We start from the raw sequence: 14,825 nt of genomic DNA, 5'->3' as shown, positions 1-14,825 counted from the left end.
CTTGGGAGGCAGAGTTGTCATTGTCACAGTTGTAACATTAGTGTCACGCTCCAAACCATGGAAGGTCTGCTGAATTTAAATGGAAGTAGATCGAATGTTCTACATAACCAATCACTGCCAGGCACCAATTTGAAGCCAATGACTTGGTCAACATCTAGCATGGAGCATAGAAATTTTAACTTTTTTAGGAGCCTTCTTAGGACTAAATACCTGCTGTGTCCCCAGGAGAGGCTGAGAATAAATAAATGACTCTGGGCCCCAAAATCAAGGGGGTCGTCTTGGTATCAAGGAGAACCTGTTTTGGGCCCATTTGTACCATGCTTTTCAGTTTCTGTTGAAAACTGGCTCTTGGTATTCAGATTCTCAATCTCTTTCTTTGGCCACTTTGTTCCATGTTTGAAATACTACTGAAGGGTGTTTTGAATACTAATTCAGACGTATTATCTGAATCTATTTCCTCTCTGGGAGGGAACAAAAGAGGCTTGTACAACTATAACTATTAGCCCTCACCATCAGCCCAGATTTCATGAATAAAAGGGATCCAGGTGGGGCAATAATAAGCATTTACTGAATAAGTGAAGTGGTAGGTTACAAAAACATTGACCGTGTCAGACACTGAGGGGACCAGTATGACGACCCATGGACCAGCAATGATCTGAGAATTTAGAACACACTCCAACCTCGGATGGAGCGCAGGTGACCTCTCTCCTGAGGTCCATCCAGGACAATTATGGTTGTTCTCAAATGACAGATGCCATTGGGGATTTGCAAAAAAAGTGTCCCTGCTTTAGACAAGGAGAAGCAAATATGTATCAGTCTATTCTCACAGTCTTGAGATAACAAAACAGGTGTTTAAACAAACCCAAAAGGAAAAAACAGAAAAAGAGTTGGGAACAAAGTCTTTTAAGATCAATGCCTATTGCCTTAGGCATTTTCAAGTTATCAGCTGAGATGAACAAACAAAAAGGAAAACTTCAGTTCTGGGGAAATGAGGGACTAACTCAAACACCTGCCTCTCTGCCCTCACTTGGATTTGGAGGTAAATGCTCTGATGAATATAGCAGCAGCAAGACTAGAGAAGAATAAAGAAGGGCACACCTTCTGTGATGCTTTTGCTCAGAACAAAGCCTCACACTAAGCCCTCTCCCTCTATTACTGCTGGCAGAGGGTGCCATGGCTGCTGGGTCACAGATGTTCACCAAACAGAGGGAATCCCAAATTCTGCCTTTGCAATTCGATGGTGTTCTCACAATGTCCAGGTCTCCTCCAGCATTCTGTGATCTCTGACTTCCAACAGACACAAAGAAAACCCTGTGCTAGTATTTTTCATGGGTTCCCCTGAGCGATTTACCAATCCTGCATGTTTTTTTTTTTTAATAACAGAAAATTGTTTATAAAACCCTATAAAAGGCCAGCCTTTTCTTCTCAGCACTGAGATACAACTGACATATAATATGAAAGTTTAAAGGGTAGAAGTTTAAAGGGTAGAAGATTTGGTATCATAGAAATTCCCCCTAAAACACCTAACTCAGTACTTGTGGCACACAGAGAGTACTCAATAAAGGTCATTATGATAATAATGATGATAAATAATTAATGCCAAGGCTTTCATTATTATTAATTTGATTAGCCTAACTACCCATTTTAGTTAACTACTTGCTTTGATACTTTTATAAATTGCAAGTTGATTACCACCATAGTGTTAGCTTACCACCTCCATCCCATCACAGTTTCCATTTCTTTTGTGTGTGACCACATTTAAGATCTACTCCTGCATGCATTTTGACAGTTCATCTGCCTTTACCCTTCTCTTTTTTCTTGGTCTCCATCCATCCCTTGATTAGTTGATCCCTTCAATTCCTCTTTTTTACCTTTCTATCATTCCTTCAGGTCCCTATTTAAAGATCTCATTCTCTTCTCTGCCTTCCCAGCATTAGTGATACGATCACCCAGACCCTTTCTCATCAGGGACTACTGTGCAAAGGAGCTCTGTAAATATTCACCGTCAGTTACAACTGCTCTGTAACCACAAGGGAATGAAACCCTGAAAGGGAGATCATGCCACCCTTCTTGTAGTCGGTACTGAGCACACCCACTCAGAACAGCCTTTTAGGACCCAGCTGTTCATTCTCCCAGCTACTGGGAGTGATGGCTCCTGAGGGCGTGTGGTTGCATCTCAACTGAAGAATTAATTGCCTTCCTTGCCCAAGGTTGCACACCCCCATCCCCACAGGCAGCTCTCATCTGAGGAGTAGCTGATGCAAGGGTACAAAGGTCCAGTCTCCTTGCCTTGATTCACGAAGACCTGAGGAACCATATTGACTCTGAATTTTCTGTGGATAAATTGAGTCCATTTTACTGTTACATCAGTGTTCAACTTCTCCCTCTACCCAATCCAGATTCCATCACACCCAAACAGGGTGTGGTTCCCTACAGCCCTCCCTTCTGCAGGCAAATCTCAGTCTCAGAATCTGCTTCTCAGGGAACCCGACCTGTGACACCTTCTTTGTGTGATGATGATGATGATAATGATGATGGTGGTGATGGAGGAGGTGGTGGTGATGATAATACTCTGTGTGAGGCACTCTGTCTTACAGGTTCTGTCACATGGAATCCACACCAACGCCCCCCAGGGTGAGTGTGTTACTATTACATTTTTAAGACAAGAAAATTAAGAATCAAGGAAGTCAAGAAACCTACTTGAGGAGCCAGAAAGCTAAAGCTAAGAATTAAATTCGGCCCCGGTGCTTGCAGAGGACCACTAGGACAATTCTTTAGGGAAGTTCTGGGCGTCAGTGTTTTGTGTTAGCACATCTTCTGATAGTTGTGTGAGCCCTCTGCCTACACTTCTATAAAACTACTCATCATGGCTTTGCAATGGGCTTTTCTGGTTCTACTTCCCCAAGAGAATTTTGAGCCCCTGTTAACTTTGGATATCCAGTACCTAATCTGTGTTCAGTATGTAGCAAGTGTTCGATGTGACAGATGAGTTGAGAAGTCCCCACTTTGCAACTGGGGAAACAGAGTGATGGTCTCTCAAAAGGAGAGAAAAGTCCAGAAGTTAAGACCAAAGGCACCGGAGTCACATCACTTATGTTCACCACTTGGCTTTGTGAACCTCCATGTGCCTCAATTTTGTGCATAATATAATTTATCTCTTAGCATCATATGGTTGTCATGAAAATTAAATATTATATCATGCTTATAAAGCACTTAACATGGTGCTTGATACATAGTAAGCACTCCATAGATATTATCTATTACAATTACTAGCCACAGATAATTCCTTTTCTCCCACTGGCCCATCTCAGAGAAATTAGAACGGGGTTCCTAGATATCGGCTAACTTCCTGGGGCCCCTCACACAGTCACAGAGCCCTCTGTGAGAAATGGCTCATCTTTTCTTGGACATTCTTCATATGAACAGCTGACATTGGGCTACTAAAGCAGTTTTTCTCAGTCCTAATGGCACATGAGAGTGTGTGCCTGGGCTAAAGAGACTCTCAGAGTTGGGGCCAGGATGTGCAAATTTAGGAAAAAATAAGAATAAAATAAACACCATGAGGATCCAGATGTGCATCCAGATGATTGCACTAGAGGCTCAGTCAGGCTGTGCCCCATGTGGTCAGCAATTACTGCTATTGGGGGAGAGGGCAATTCACTGCCATCACCCACCAAGAGTGAGGCCGCATGGTCTTACTGGATACTTGTTACACAAATTCAAAGTGTCTTAGAGATAGTTCATAGAATCATAAGAGCTTATGATTTAAGGAAACTTGGAACCTGTCAGCTAATACTGTGTTTCAAATTCCCTCCATGACATCTCATGATCTTCACAAACATCCTCAGTAACCAGAAGCGTGACAGACCATTTAATACTTTTATCAGCAATTTGGACTTACATGCCAATGGCCTGATAACTACATTTTCAAAGGATACAAATCTCAGAGGAAGAGCCAAGAATGAAAGAATTTAGGATTCAGGAAAGAGCCAGGCAAATTGGAATGATGAACCTAATCTAATAAGACCACATTTAATAAGGGTACATATCATCCATTGGACTACAATAAAAAAATTCAACTGCCCTAGTGGACATGAGAGAGCTTTTCATTTTCTTATCTATTTAATAATCATCTATTAATTTTTATCTAGCCTTATTCCAAAAAGGATTTGAAGTAGCTTAAAAAGACATGATACAGCTGTGGTTCTCTGTGTGGTCTCCGGACCACCAGAGGCAGTATCACCTAGAAATTTGTTAGACATGCAGATTCTTGGATTTCACCCTAGACCTAATGAGTCAGGAACTGAGGGACCCAGCAATCTGTGTGTTAACAATCTCTTCTGGGAATTCTGACGTGCAATAAAATTTGAGAACCACTGTAATAGAGTTTAAGATTTTTAAAAATGGAAACTCAAAAGCATCCTGAAAGTTGAGAGGATGTTGAGTGTTAGGATAACATAGAGAATAAATGACTAAAGCCCTGAAATTTTGGGAGAGGGGCACTACAAATTTGGCTCAGAGCTTCCTAATAGCCAATACAAAAAAAAATATATAATCAGTACACTGTACTGGGCCTGTAAGATTCATACCACCAATTCTTGTGCTGAGATTCAAAGAAAATTCTTCTTCATGAAGAAGCAAATATATATTACAACAAATGATATGCTTAACAGTATCCCTTTAGTAAGCAAAACAATGAATTTCTGAAGGTTAATTTTTTTGGCCCTCGGCCTCTTAATTAAATCAATGATGGGGCAAGACTTAGAATTTCTACTGAGTATGAGATCAAAATGCTCTATGGTCTGCATCAATACAGAAGTAGGCTGCTTGAAGAGGGACATTTTTCTCATACTGTTCTTTGTCCAATTGTCTGTCAGTGTTTGGATTCCCAAGGTCACTGCTGAAGATACCTACAGCCTGAGGAAGGAAGATGGCAAGAGATCTAAAATCCTTTCATTTGAACAACCCCTGCCCTCAGTAGAAGAGTAAAAGACAAGGAGCCCTGTCTATGTCCACTTCTCTGCTTTGCTTAACTCCTTTAGATCAATTTTATCTCAAATTGGAAAGTTAACAAACTACAGCTGAGCTCATCTGTCATCCACTTAGTGGTATCCTTTAAGAAATCATTTGTGTCTTCTTTGATATTACTATCGTATCCGAAAGAAATGTACAGATCCCAAACCACAGTATTGGGGAGAATACCTAGCAGCCTACCATGGATAATAGAATGACAGCTTAGCAGTCAAATATTCAAGCTTGGAAATCGTATGAAAAGGGCTTGTATCCCAGGTCTGGTACCTACTTGCACAAGGTACTTTATCTTCTCTAGGCCTCACCTTTATCTTGAAGAAAAGAGAGATTAAAATAGTTCATACCTTAGACCTCACATGTAGCATCACCATCATGGGGGATGATGACTCCAGCAGACTCTAGCAGATGGACTCTACCAGAACACTAGCAGACTCCAGTAGGACACAACATGAAGACAGCTAAGCAACCCTGAAACTTTACAGTGTTGACATTCATCAAAATAGATAACAGAAAACATAGAGGCCAAAGCCAGCTTGCCTTACTTTAGCTTCTAGATAGATATTAGTATCCCAAGTTAGTGTCTTTTATGAAGACCACCAAGCATCTCTCCCTCTCTATCTAAACGTTCATTTTGATATTTTAAGCAGAACCCACGGGATAAAGGAACATCAAATGACCAGAGTGTGGGAGCTGGGAGGGCTTCAGAGACTCAGCCCAGACCCCACAGCTCACTGGTGGCAGCCCAGGAACTAGCACCCAGGAACCCTACATCTGTTTCCTTTGACCATTTCCTCTTACTCTTCTTAGCTCTGAATATTGAAAGTATTGATTTCAGTAACATTTACTTTACTTATTTGAGATGTCATGGAATATACAATAAGCAAAGAGTTTGAAGACTTTCATTCAAGTCTCAGTTCTGCCAGTTACGAATTGAATTATCTTTGACAAGTCAGTTTTCTTATCAGTCTCAATGTTCACATCTATTTAATGGGAATAATTATAGCTGCATTTCTTATCTTTCTGGGATTGTTACAAGGTTTAATGAGATGTGTGTGAAAGCTGTAATCCGCATTATGCTATGCAAATGTAAGAGTGCTATTATTTAATCCCAAATTTCCCTGTATCTTCTATCACATCCCTCATCCTGTAATTTGAGTTTTTCAGGGCCCCTATCTCAAACCTCTGCCTCCATTCCTTCAGGAGACTATGACTCAGTAATAATCCTTTAAGCCTAGACTTTGACTAAGCTTTAGTCATGGGAAGAAAAAAAATAAAAGTCTTAGTAAAATCATACCAATGTTTGAGAGAAATAAGATTACCTAGCAGAAAATTATGTCAAGCACTTTCCAGAATTACTTTTTTTTTTTTTTTTGCAATGATCTTAAATGTTTAAGAGCCATATAAAAATCAGCTAAGTGTAACATCTTAATATCACCCGCTATGTGGATCTGAGTCATCAGGTACAGTCATTTGCCAACCCCCCAAAAAATTCCAGGTGAAAATCAAATTATCTTAGAGAATACTGGAAACCATAATTATAAACACGTATAGCTTGATCTGCCCTGTTTGTTTTTTTCTGGTGGGGTGGAAAAGAAAAGTTTTAGATGGACCCAACTTTAGGTCCATGGCTTCTCAATACACTGTCTGTGTGGCCTTGGGCAAATGACTTACTATCTCTAAACAATGATACTGGTTTTGTCTGAAAACACAGTGAGGTCAATGGGTAAGATTTAGGGTTATTGATTGTGGTATTTGCTTTATTTATATCTTTTGGTTTTATGAGACAGAGACCACACACATAACCCAAACTAAGAGGTTCTATTATAAAGAATAGTGCAGTAACTACAAAAAAAACTCTTGGAAATCAGATAGCAGGAGGCACGCCGGGACTGGGCCTCACAATGTGCAGAGATTGGTTCCTCCCATTCTTGGTCACCACAGTGAAAACTGTAAAGCCTGATCCTGGTATAGGCTTTTGGGTTGACTCTACTGTTCTTCATGTTTTTTCTTTTCTTTAATTCTTCTACCTACTGGGTTTTCACTTAGCTTCCCCAAAGCACAAGTCAACTAGGCTTTCAAGCTCAATTCTATCTTTTGACATGCTTTCTGATAACAAGTTGTTCACTTGATGCATGTTTCCCAATTCATAGTTTTTGAGCAAACATCCAGTTCCTTTATTTCATGCTAAAGAATGGGTTCCTGCTTAGATTATGAATGGCCACTCCTCCACCATTGGGTCCACCACTAGTATAATCATCTGTTAAAGAGATAAGCTACAAACATGGTGCCCTGGGCGTGCCTCTTCAGCAAGGACAGTGGGTAAAGTTCCCACAAAGAAGTCGATGTCATGTATAATGGCTCAGGTTCTAGAATTTGCTTGAATTCTAATCCTGACTTTGACAGTTTCTGAAGATGTGACCTTAAACAAGTTACTTAAGCTTGCTGAGTCTCAGGTCCCTCATCTGAAAAACGGGTATGATAGTTCATACCTCACAGGAGTCTGGTTGAGTTATAAATAACAAAAGTAAAGCACTTAGCACAGTTCCTGCCACAAATAAAACCCTCACTAAATGCTCACTATATCCATATCAGAAGGTCGTGTGGGCGGGCACCATGAGAGGGTCTACCTACAGAAAGGTACTCCATTAACAACTGTTCACCTTTCCTTTGTGCTGAGATAAACAACACTGACTCCTTCCCTGTCCCCCAGGATATAACTGCTTCAAATTTTTTTTTCCTGAAGATGGGTGGCATTCTCCATGACCCTGATGGGATCACTGCATACCCCAATGAGCAAATGGGATGATACAGGATTTCATAGTCAATTTTAGTCCTTCTCACTGGAATTGGGTAGCTGGCTCTCAGTTTCCCATCACCATGCCCATTTTGTTCTGGATGGAGATTGAAGGCAACCCTATTGATCAGGGTAATGAGTGTCCATGATGATGCCTTCACCTGGGGGCTGGCATGTTTACCGAACTGTCAAGTAACTTCTGGCATTTCTCCCTCAGGGTCTGGGGAAATCATAGATTTTCACACAAAGGAAAAACAGTGTGCTGAGATGGAGTGTTTGATTTGGGACATAGAAATTCCCTTTAAGTGATGCTTTATTTATTTGGTGGTGTTGGGAAATGGGCTATTTGACAGAAATGAAGATTATAGACAGCTGAAGTTTTTCTATTTCAGTTCTGAAACTATTTTTAACCCTTGTTTAATAGAGTCTTCCTAAACTGTATTATATACTTCTGCCTTCTTAACAGAGGTTGCAAATTTCAAGGCTAATGTTTGAGTACTTCCTATGTATGTGGCACCACATTTATGTGACTAACTCTCATTAATTTTCCCCATAAGCCTGTGAGACAGGTATTAACATAACCTTCATTTTACAGAAGAGGACATTGAGGCTTAGAGAGGTTAAGTAACTTATCCAAGGTTACAGAGGTAGAAGGTAATGGAGTTGGTATTTGTGCCCAGGACTCACCAAGCCCTTTAGAAACTGGCCATGTTATTGGAGAACACTTTGGTTAAGAAATGACCCTAAAGGCTATTAACCTTCAAAGTTTGACCTTTGCAAATCCACACACACATTTCATAAATGTGTCCATTTCTCTGAGCATCCCTTGGCCACTTTTGAAAAGTAGTATGCAAACTGGCAACACAGATTTTTGAATATTCAGGAATATTCTTTCATTCAGCAGATGTTACTTGAGTACCCACTATGTTACTGTGCCAGGCATCCAGGAGGCAAAGGAATATGAGGCACACAGCTGCTTTCAAGGGGGGCACACACTAGAGGCACTCCAGTGGGACAACATGTGAAACTTGCCTACTTTGTGAGCAGGAAACCCTTGAGAAGATGGTGATTTTTTAATGTACCTATCAAGGCAATTGTCCTCCTCATTAATACCCGTTCTCTATGGATCAAGGGCAAGACGGGGGGATGAGGGGACAATGGGGGGATAAAGACACATTTGTAATACCTTAATCAATAAAAAATTTTTTAAAAAAAGGCCAGGTGGAATTAGATGCTTCCTGGCTCCAAAGAGGCCAAGAAAGAAATAGCTGAGCTGTGTTTAAGAGATAGTTCAAGTTATCTTGCTTGGAAAAAAAGCTGTGGTCAGATGTTAACAGGCTTTGAGCCAGACCAAGGAATTTGGTTTCTATAACCCGACTCTTTCTTAGATGGTGGTTTATAAAACCAGGAAGTCTATTAGAAACACATCTGGCAGAAAAAATACATGTTTAGCGGATGTGTTTTCTCATTTACTTAGTAAATGGGTGTTAAATGCAACTCCCAATTGTAGCTCTTAAAAATATATACAGTTTAGACCTAGCTGGTTTTGTTCAGTGGATAGAGTCTTGGCCTGCGGACTGAAGGGTCCCGGGTTCAATTCCAGACAAAGGCACAAGCCCAGGTTGTGGGCTCAATCCCCAGTAGCAGGCATGCAGGAAGCAGCTGATCAGTGGTTCTCTCTCATCATTGATGTTTCTATCTCTCTCTCCCTCTCCCTTCCTCTCTGAAATCAATAAAATTACATTAAAATATATATATATAGTTTAGAGCATCATTACAATCAACTATACGGTTTTCCAAGGTGATGAATTCGACATACTTTAACGATAATGTTCTTATCTTAAAAGTAATATGTTAATAGAAAATATGGAATAACTTCTCTCATCCAGAGAGATCTAAAGATTTTGAAAGCAGCCCTCCATTATTCCTACATCCAGTGGTCCATCCCTGTGATCTCTCTTCTTCGAGTCACCCTCCTCCATCTGGACATAAGGTCGTCTCTTGATGACTCATATTTACCATTATGGGTGCTGTTTATGGCACCGTGCTGATGTAAGTTCGTGTGATAGTTGGAGTGTGACGGTTCTTTTGAGACCTTTTAAATTAGGTCTTTTTTCTCCTACTTTGGCTAATGGCCATTATGTCTGGCTGCTTTCCATGTGTCTTCTTATAACTTCTTCCTAGTGTATTTTCTACCCATGATTAAGTGCTAGAATGGCTAATGACCTGGCTAGTCAATGTGAATTTCTAAAGTAAGAATAAGCTGGCTCTGAGAGAGCGCGAAGGGACTGTCTTTTGAATTAGAGTGTAAACTCTGCAACGGCTATTTTAACTGCCAGGAACGCATTACTTGTCTATAGAGATAATTGAGGTTTGCTTTAGTGGTGACATTGAGCTAAGTGATGTTACTATTGGGCACCCTTTTCCAGAAAGGAAAAGAAAGGAGAGAGGAATAGGGGGAAGGAGTAAGGGAGGGGTAGGGAAGGGAAGATAAGAAAAGTCATGCCAGTGCTTGCTTTGGGATCTCATTTTGAATTTCTCTCTTTTCACATTTGCTGACCACAGTGGTTTAAACTTCATTGACTTGATGGTGCGACAAGGGAATATCGACAACCCTCCCAAGACTCCTCTGGTGCCAGGTTTTGAGTGCTCGGGGATTGTGGAAGCTCTGGGGGACAGCGTGAAAGGATACGAGGTAACGTTCTGACTTTTGACTGAAAGAGTAATATCAATCTGGAATCCATTGAGATAATGAAAGATTATGCAAAAGTGCTTGACATAATCTATAATGTGCATTGTTATTGATGTCTTATTGGTTGGTTTTATTAACAATGTTTATAAATGACTAGAGGCCCCGTGCATGAAATTCGTGCACGGGGGTGTGTGTCCCTCCGCCCAGCCTGCACCCTCTCCAACCTGGGACCCCTTGAGGGATGTCCGACTGCACGGCAGTCGGACATCCCTCTCACAATCCAGGACTGCTGGCTCCCAACTGCTCGCCTGCCTGCCTTCCTGATTGCCCCTAAACCGCTTCTGCCTGCCAGCCTGATCACCCCCTAACCACTCCCCTGCCAGCCTGATTGATGCCTAACTGCTCCCCTGCCAGGCTGTTTGTCCCTAACTGCCCTCCCCTGCAGGCCTGGTCACCCCTAACTGCCCTCCCCTGCAGGCCTTGTCCCCCTCAACTGCTCTCCCCTGCAGGCCTGGGTCCCGCCCAACTGCCTTTCCCTGCAGGCCTGGTTGCCCCCAACTTCCCTCCTCTGCCGGCTTGGTCACCCCTAACTGCCCTCCCCTGCAGGCTTGATCACCTCCAACTGCCCTCCCTTGCAGGCCTAGTCCCTCCCAACTGCCCTCCCCTGCTGGCCATCTTGTGGCAGCCATCTTGTGTCCACATGGGGGCAGGATCTTTGACCACATGGAGGCAGCCATCTTGTGTGTTGGAGTGATGGTCAATCTGCATATTACTCTTTTATTAGATAGGATAGAGGCCTGGTGCATGGGTGGGGGCCAGCTGGTTTGCCCTGAAGGGTGTGCCAGATCAGGGTGGGGGTTTCCTTGGGGTGTGGGGCGGCCTGGGTGAGGGACCTGTGGTGGTTTGCAGGCCGGCCACGCCCCCTGGTGACCCAAGCGGAGGCCCTGGTATCTGGGGTTTATTTATCTTCTACAATTGAAACTTTGTAGCCTGGAGCTGAGCCAAGCCTTCTGCTTGCTCGGTGGCAGCAGCTATTTCTATTGGGATTTATGTATCTTCTATAATTGAAACTTTGTAGCCTTAAGCGAGGCCTGGGCTGGCCAGGGTGTGTGGAAAGCTTGGCTTCCTCCATCGCCAGGGGCAACCCTAGCCTCCTGCTCTTTCCAGCTCCATGGCTGCCGCCATTTCTGTTTGGGTTTATGTAACTTCTATCATTGAAACTTTGTAGCCTTGAGTGGAGGCCTAGGCCAGCAAGGGCAGGTGGAAAGCTTGGCTTCCTCCATTGCCGGGGAAACCCAAGCCTCCCTCCTGCTCTCTGTGGCAGTAGCCATCTTGGTTGGTTTTATTTGCACATTTGCTCCTGATTGGCTTGTGGGCGTGGCTTGTGGGTGTAGCAAGTGATGGTTAATTTGCATATTACTCTTTTAGATAGGACTAGAGGCCCAGTGCATGAAATTCGTGCACAGGAGGGGTGTCCCTCAGCCCAGCCTGCACCCTCTCCAATCTGGGACTGCTGGCATCCCTCTCACAATCCAGGACATCCCTCTCACAATCCAGGACTGCTGGCTCCCAACTGCTCGCCTGCCTGCCTTCCTGATTGCCCCTAACCGCTTCTGCCTGCCAGGCTGATCACCCCCTAACCACTCCCCTGCCAGCCTGGTTGATGTCTAACTGCTCCCCTGCCAGCCTGTTTGCCCCCAACTTCCCTCCTCTGCTGGCCTGGTCACCCCTAACTGCCCTCCTCTGCAGGCTTGATCACCCCAAACTGCCCTCCCTTGCAGGCTTGGTCCCTCCCAACTGCCCTCCCCTGCTGGCCATCTTGTGGTGGCCAGCTTGTGTCCACATGGGGGCAGGATCTTTGACCACATGGGGGCAGACATCTTGTGTGTTGGAGTGATGGTCAATCTGCATATTACTCTTTTATTAGATAGGATAGAGGCCTGGTGCATGGGTGGGGGCCAGCTGGTTTCCCCTGAAGGGTGTGCCAGATCAGGGTGGGGGTTCCCTTGGGGCGTGGGGTGGCCTGGGCGAGGGGCCTGTGGTGGTTTGCAGGCCGGCCACACCCCCTGGCGACCCAAGTTGAGGCCCTGGTATCTGGGATTTATTTATCTTCTACAATTGAAACTTTGTTGCCTGGAGTGGAGCCAAGCCTTCTCCTCCCCCTGTGGCGGCAGCCATTTCTGTTGGGATTAATTATCTTCTATAATTGAAACTTTGTAGCCTTAAGCAGAGGGCTGGGCAGGCCAGGGTGTGAGGAAAGTTTGGCTTCCTCCATCGCCAGGGAAACCCAAGCCTCCCTCCTGCTCTCTCCAGGGTGGCAGCCATCTTGGTTGGGGTTAATTTGCATACTCGTTCCTGATTGGCTAGTGGGTGTGCTTGTGGGTGTAGCAGAGTGATGGTTAATTTGCATATTACTCTTTTATTAGATAGGATAGGACTTCCCAAAGGTCTCATGTGTCATCTTGGTGCTCCTGGCAACAGTCTGGTGACCAGAGAAAATCTTGCCATTCCCTCTATTCATACTATACAGTTATTAAATAAGAGTATTTGGCTTTGGTTTAACTAAAGTGTGTATACCCCCTCCTCCCACCCATGGATCACACTTTCCCATCACTTCTGGCTCAAAAATCAATTACAAAACACAAAAGTTGGGGAGAAATAGCCTCTGTGTTTTTATGTTTTGATTCTGTTAACTATCTACTTAACTGATACATTTAAGTAATCATTTATAATCATTATTTCAGACAGTGGGGATGTGGTCTTTGGGTGAAATTTTTAAAAAATCTATTTTTATTGATTTCAGATAGGAAGAAAGAAGGAGAGAGAGGGAGAAACATCAATGATGAGAATCATCAATTGGCTGCCTCCTGCACACCCTACACTGGTGATCGAGCCCATGACCTCCTGGTTCATAGGGTGACACTCAAACCACTGAGCCATGCCAGCTGGGTTTGGGGTGAAATTTTAAAACCACAAGGTAGCATTACCTGAGAGTGGGACGGAGTTGGCTATGGGTTGATGGATTGGGAGTAGAGCAGTGGATAAAGAGGGTTATTATATCATTCTGACTATTTCCATACATGCTCAAAATTCTCCATAATAAAAAATTTAAACAGTGAAAAGATATAGGACTCTTTCTCCCATTATAATGCAAATAAAATAGAATTTTGTCTATAAAATCTGAAAACTGTAGGCAAATCAATCACACAAAATTGCAGTAGTTTGGAGTCAGGAAAACCAATGGAAATTAGGTACAAGAGCTCTCTCTTATAACTAAGTGCTTCCCCAGAGAGACATGAATGCAGCTAGCATCTGAGAATCCAGTATAACCAGAAACACAGGCAAGTTATCTTTTTTCAGCCTCACCACAGCCCTGCGAAGTAAAGATAGTTACTGTCTCCTTAGAGATGAGGTTCAGCAGGGTTTATTAATTTTCTGTGGAGTCCAAAAGGTGGTACATAGTAGTAGAACCTGGATTCGGGTCACCAGAGCCTTTTCACTCCCCCATGATCTTTGCCCTTGCTCCCAAACTGTAAATGCTGCAATACTAAGTCCAGGAAGAAACATCCTATAAAATGCAATGCCAAGATGCCCTTGGAGTTGACTTGGAGCCTGCTGATCAGCCTCAGTGCATCTGAGCCTCAGTATACTCTGAAAGTATCAATATGCTCCAAGTTCATTATGATAAATGTCTAGAAATATCTTCTCACCCCTCATTCTTTTTGTCCATGGTTTTCAGATAATATAGCAGAAAAGTGTTGAGCAAGAAGTATGTGTGCTTCTTCTTTCCTTGTATATGACTTTACATTTTCTGTCCCCAGATAAGCAGTATAACAGAGGCAGCAGCATCCCTCCCCGAAATTACTGCATATAAGAAATATTATCTGCTCTTCACTCCTTCACAGGATCCCAAAGGAAAAGATCATACTACTAACTCTATTAATTCTGAGCATTGGATTAATAACCCATTATTTTAGAATATAACAGCAGATAGGGATGTTGTTGACTTTGGTGTAGAGAGAGGACTTACTCTGCTTGATTATATATATTTTCCCTTCTATATATGACCTTTCTTCCGCTAGTTAGCTCTGGCTTGCATATTGTCCAACCTATCCTTCACCCCCACTTCCCTCCAGTGACTTTCAGCGGCACAAATAAAAGACGCCATCAGGGGATGATTTGGGAGAAAACCAATACTAAAATTCCTTCTATAATTTTGACTTAAGATTTTCAATCCCGTTAGAGATGGAATTCCATGCGACAGCACACTAATAGCTCTCCTGGTGGATTGATTGCAACAGAGGCTTG

The 14,825-nt window shown here is 42.9% G+C and overlaps 1 protein-coding gene across 1 annotated transcript in view; it reads left to right on the top strand.

The window, feature by feature from the left end:
- Positions 1 to 14,825, top strand: part of VAT1L (vesicle amine transport 1 like) — a 162,394-nt gene that overhangs the window by 14,293 nt on the left and 133,276 nt on the right. Inside the window, exon 2 of the mRNA XM_080644355.1 lies at positions 10,391 to 10,520. Coding sequence (XP_080500481.1) covers positions 10,391 to 10,520 — 130 coding nt within the window. The remainder of the gene's footprint in view (positions 1 to 10,390; positions 10,521 to 14,825) is intronic.

The sequence above is a fragment of the Plecotus auritus genome, assembly GCF_963455305.1.
Source record: "Plecotus auritus genome assembly, chromosome: 10".
Classification (NCBI taxonomy): domain Eukaryota; kingdom Metazoa; phylum Chordata; class Mammalia; order Chiroptera; family Vespertilionidae; genus Plecotus; species Plecotus auritus.
Note: the sequence above shows the minus strand (reverse complement) of the source record. Positions and strands in the feature narration are given on the sequence as shown.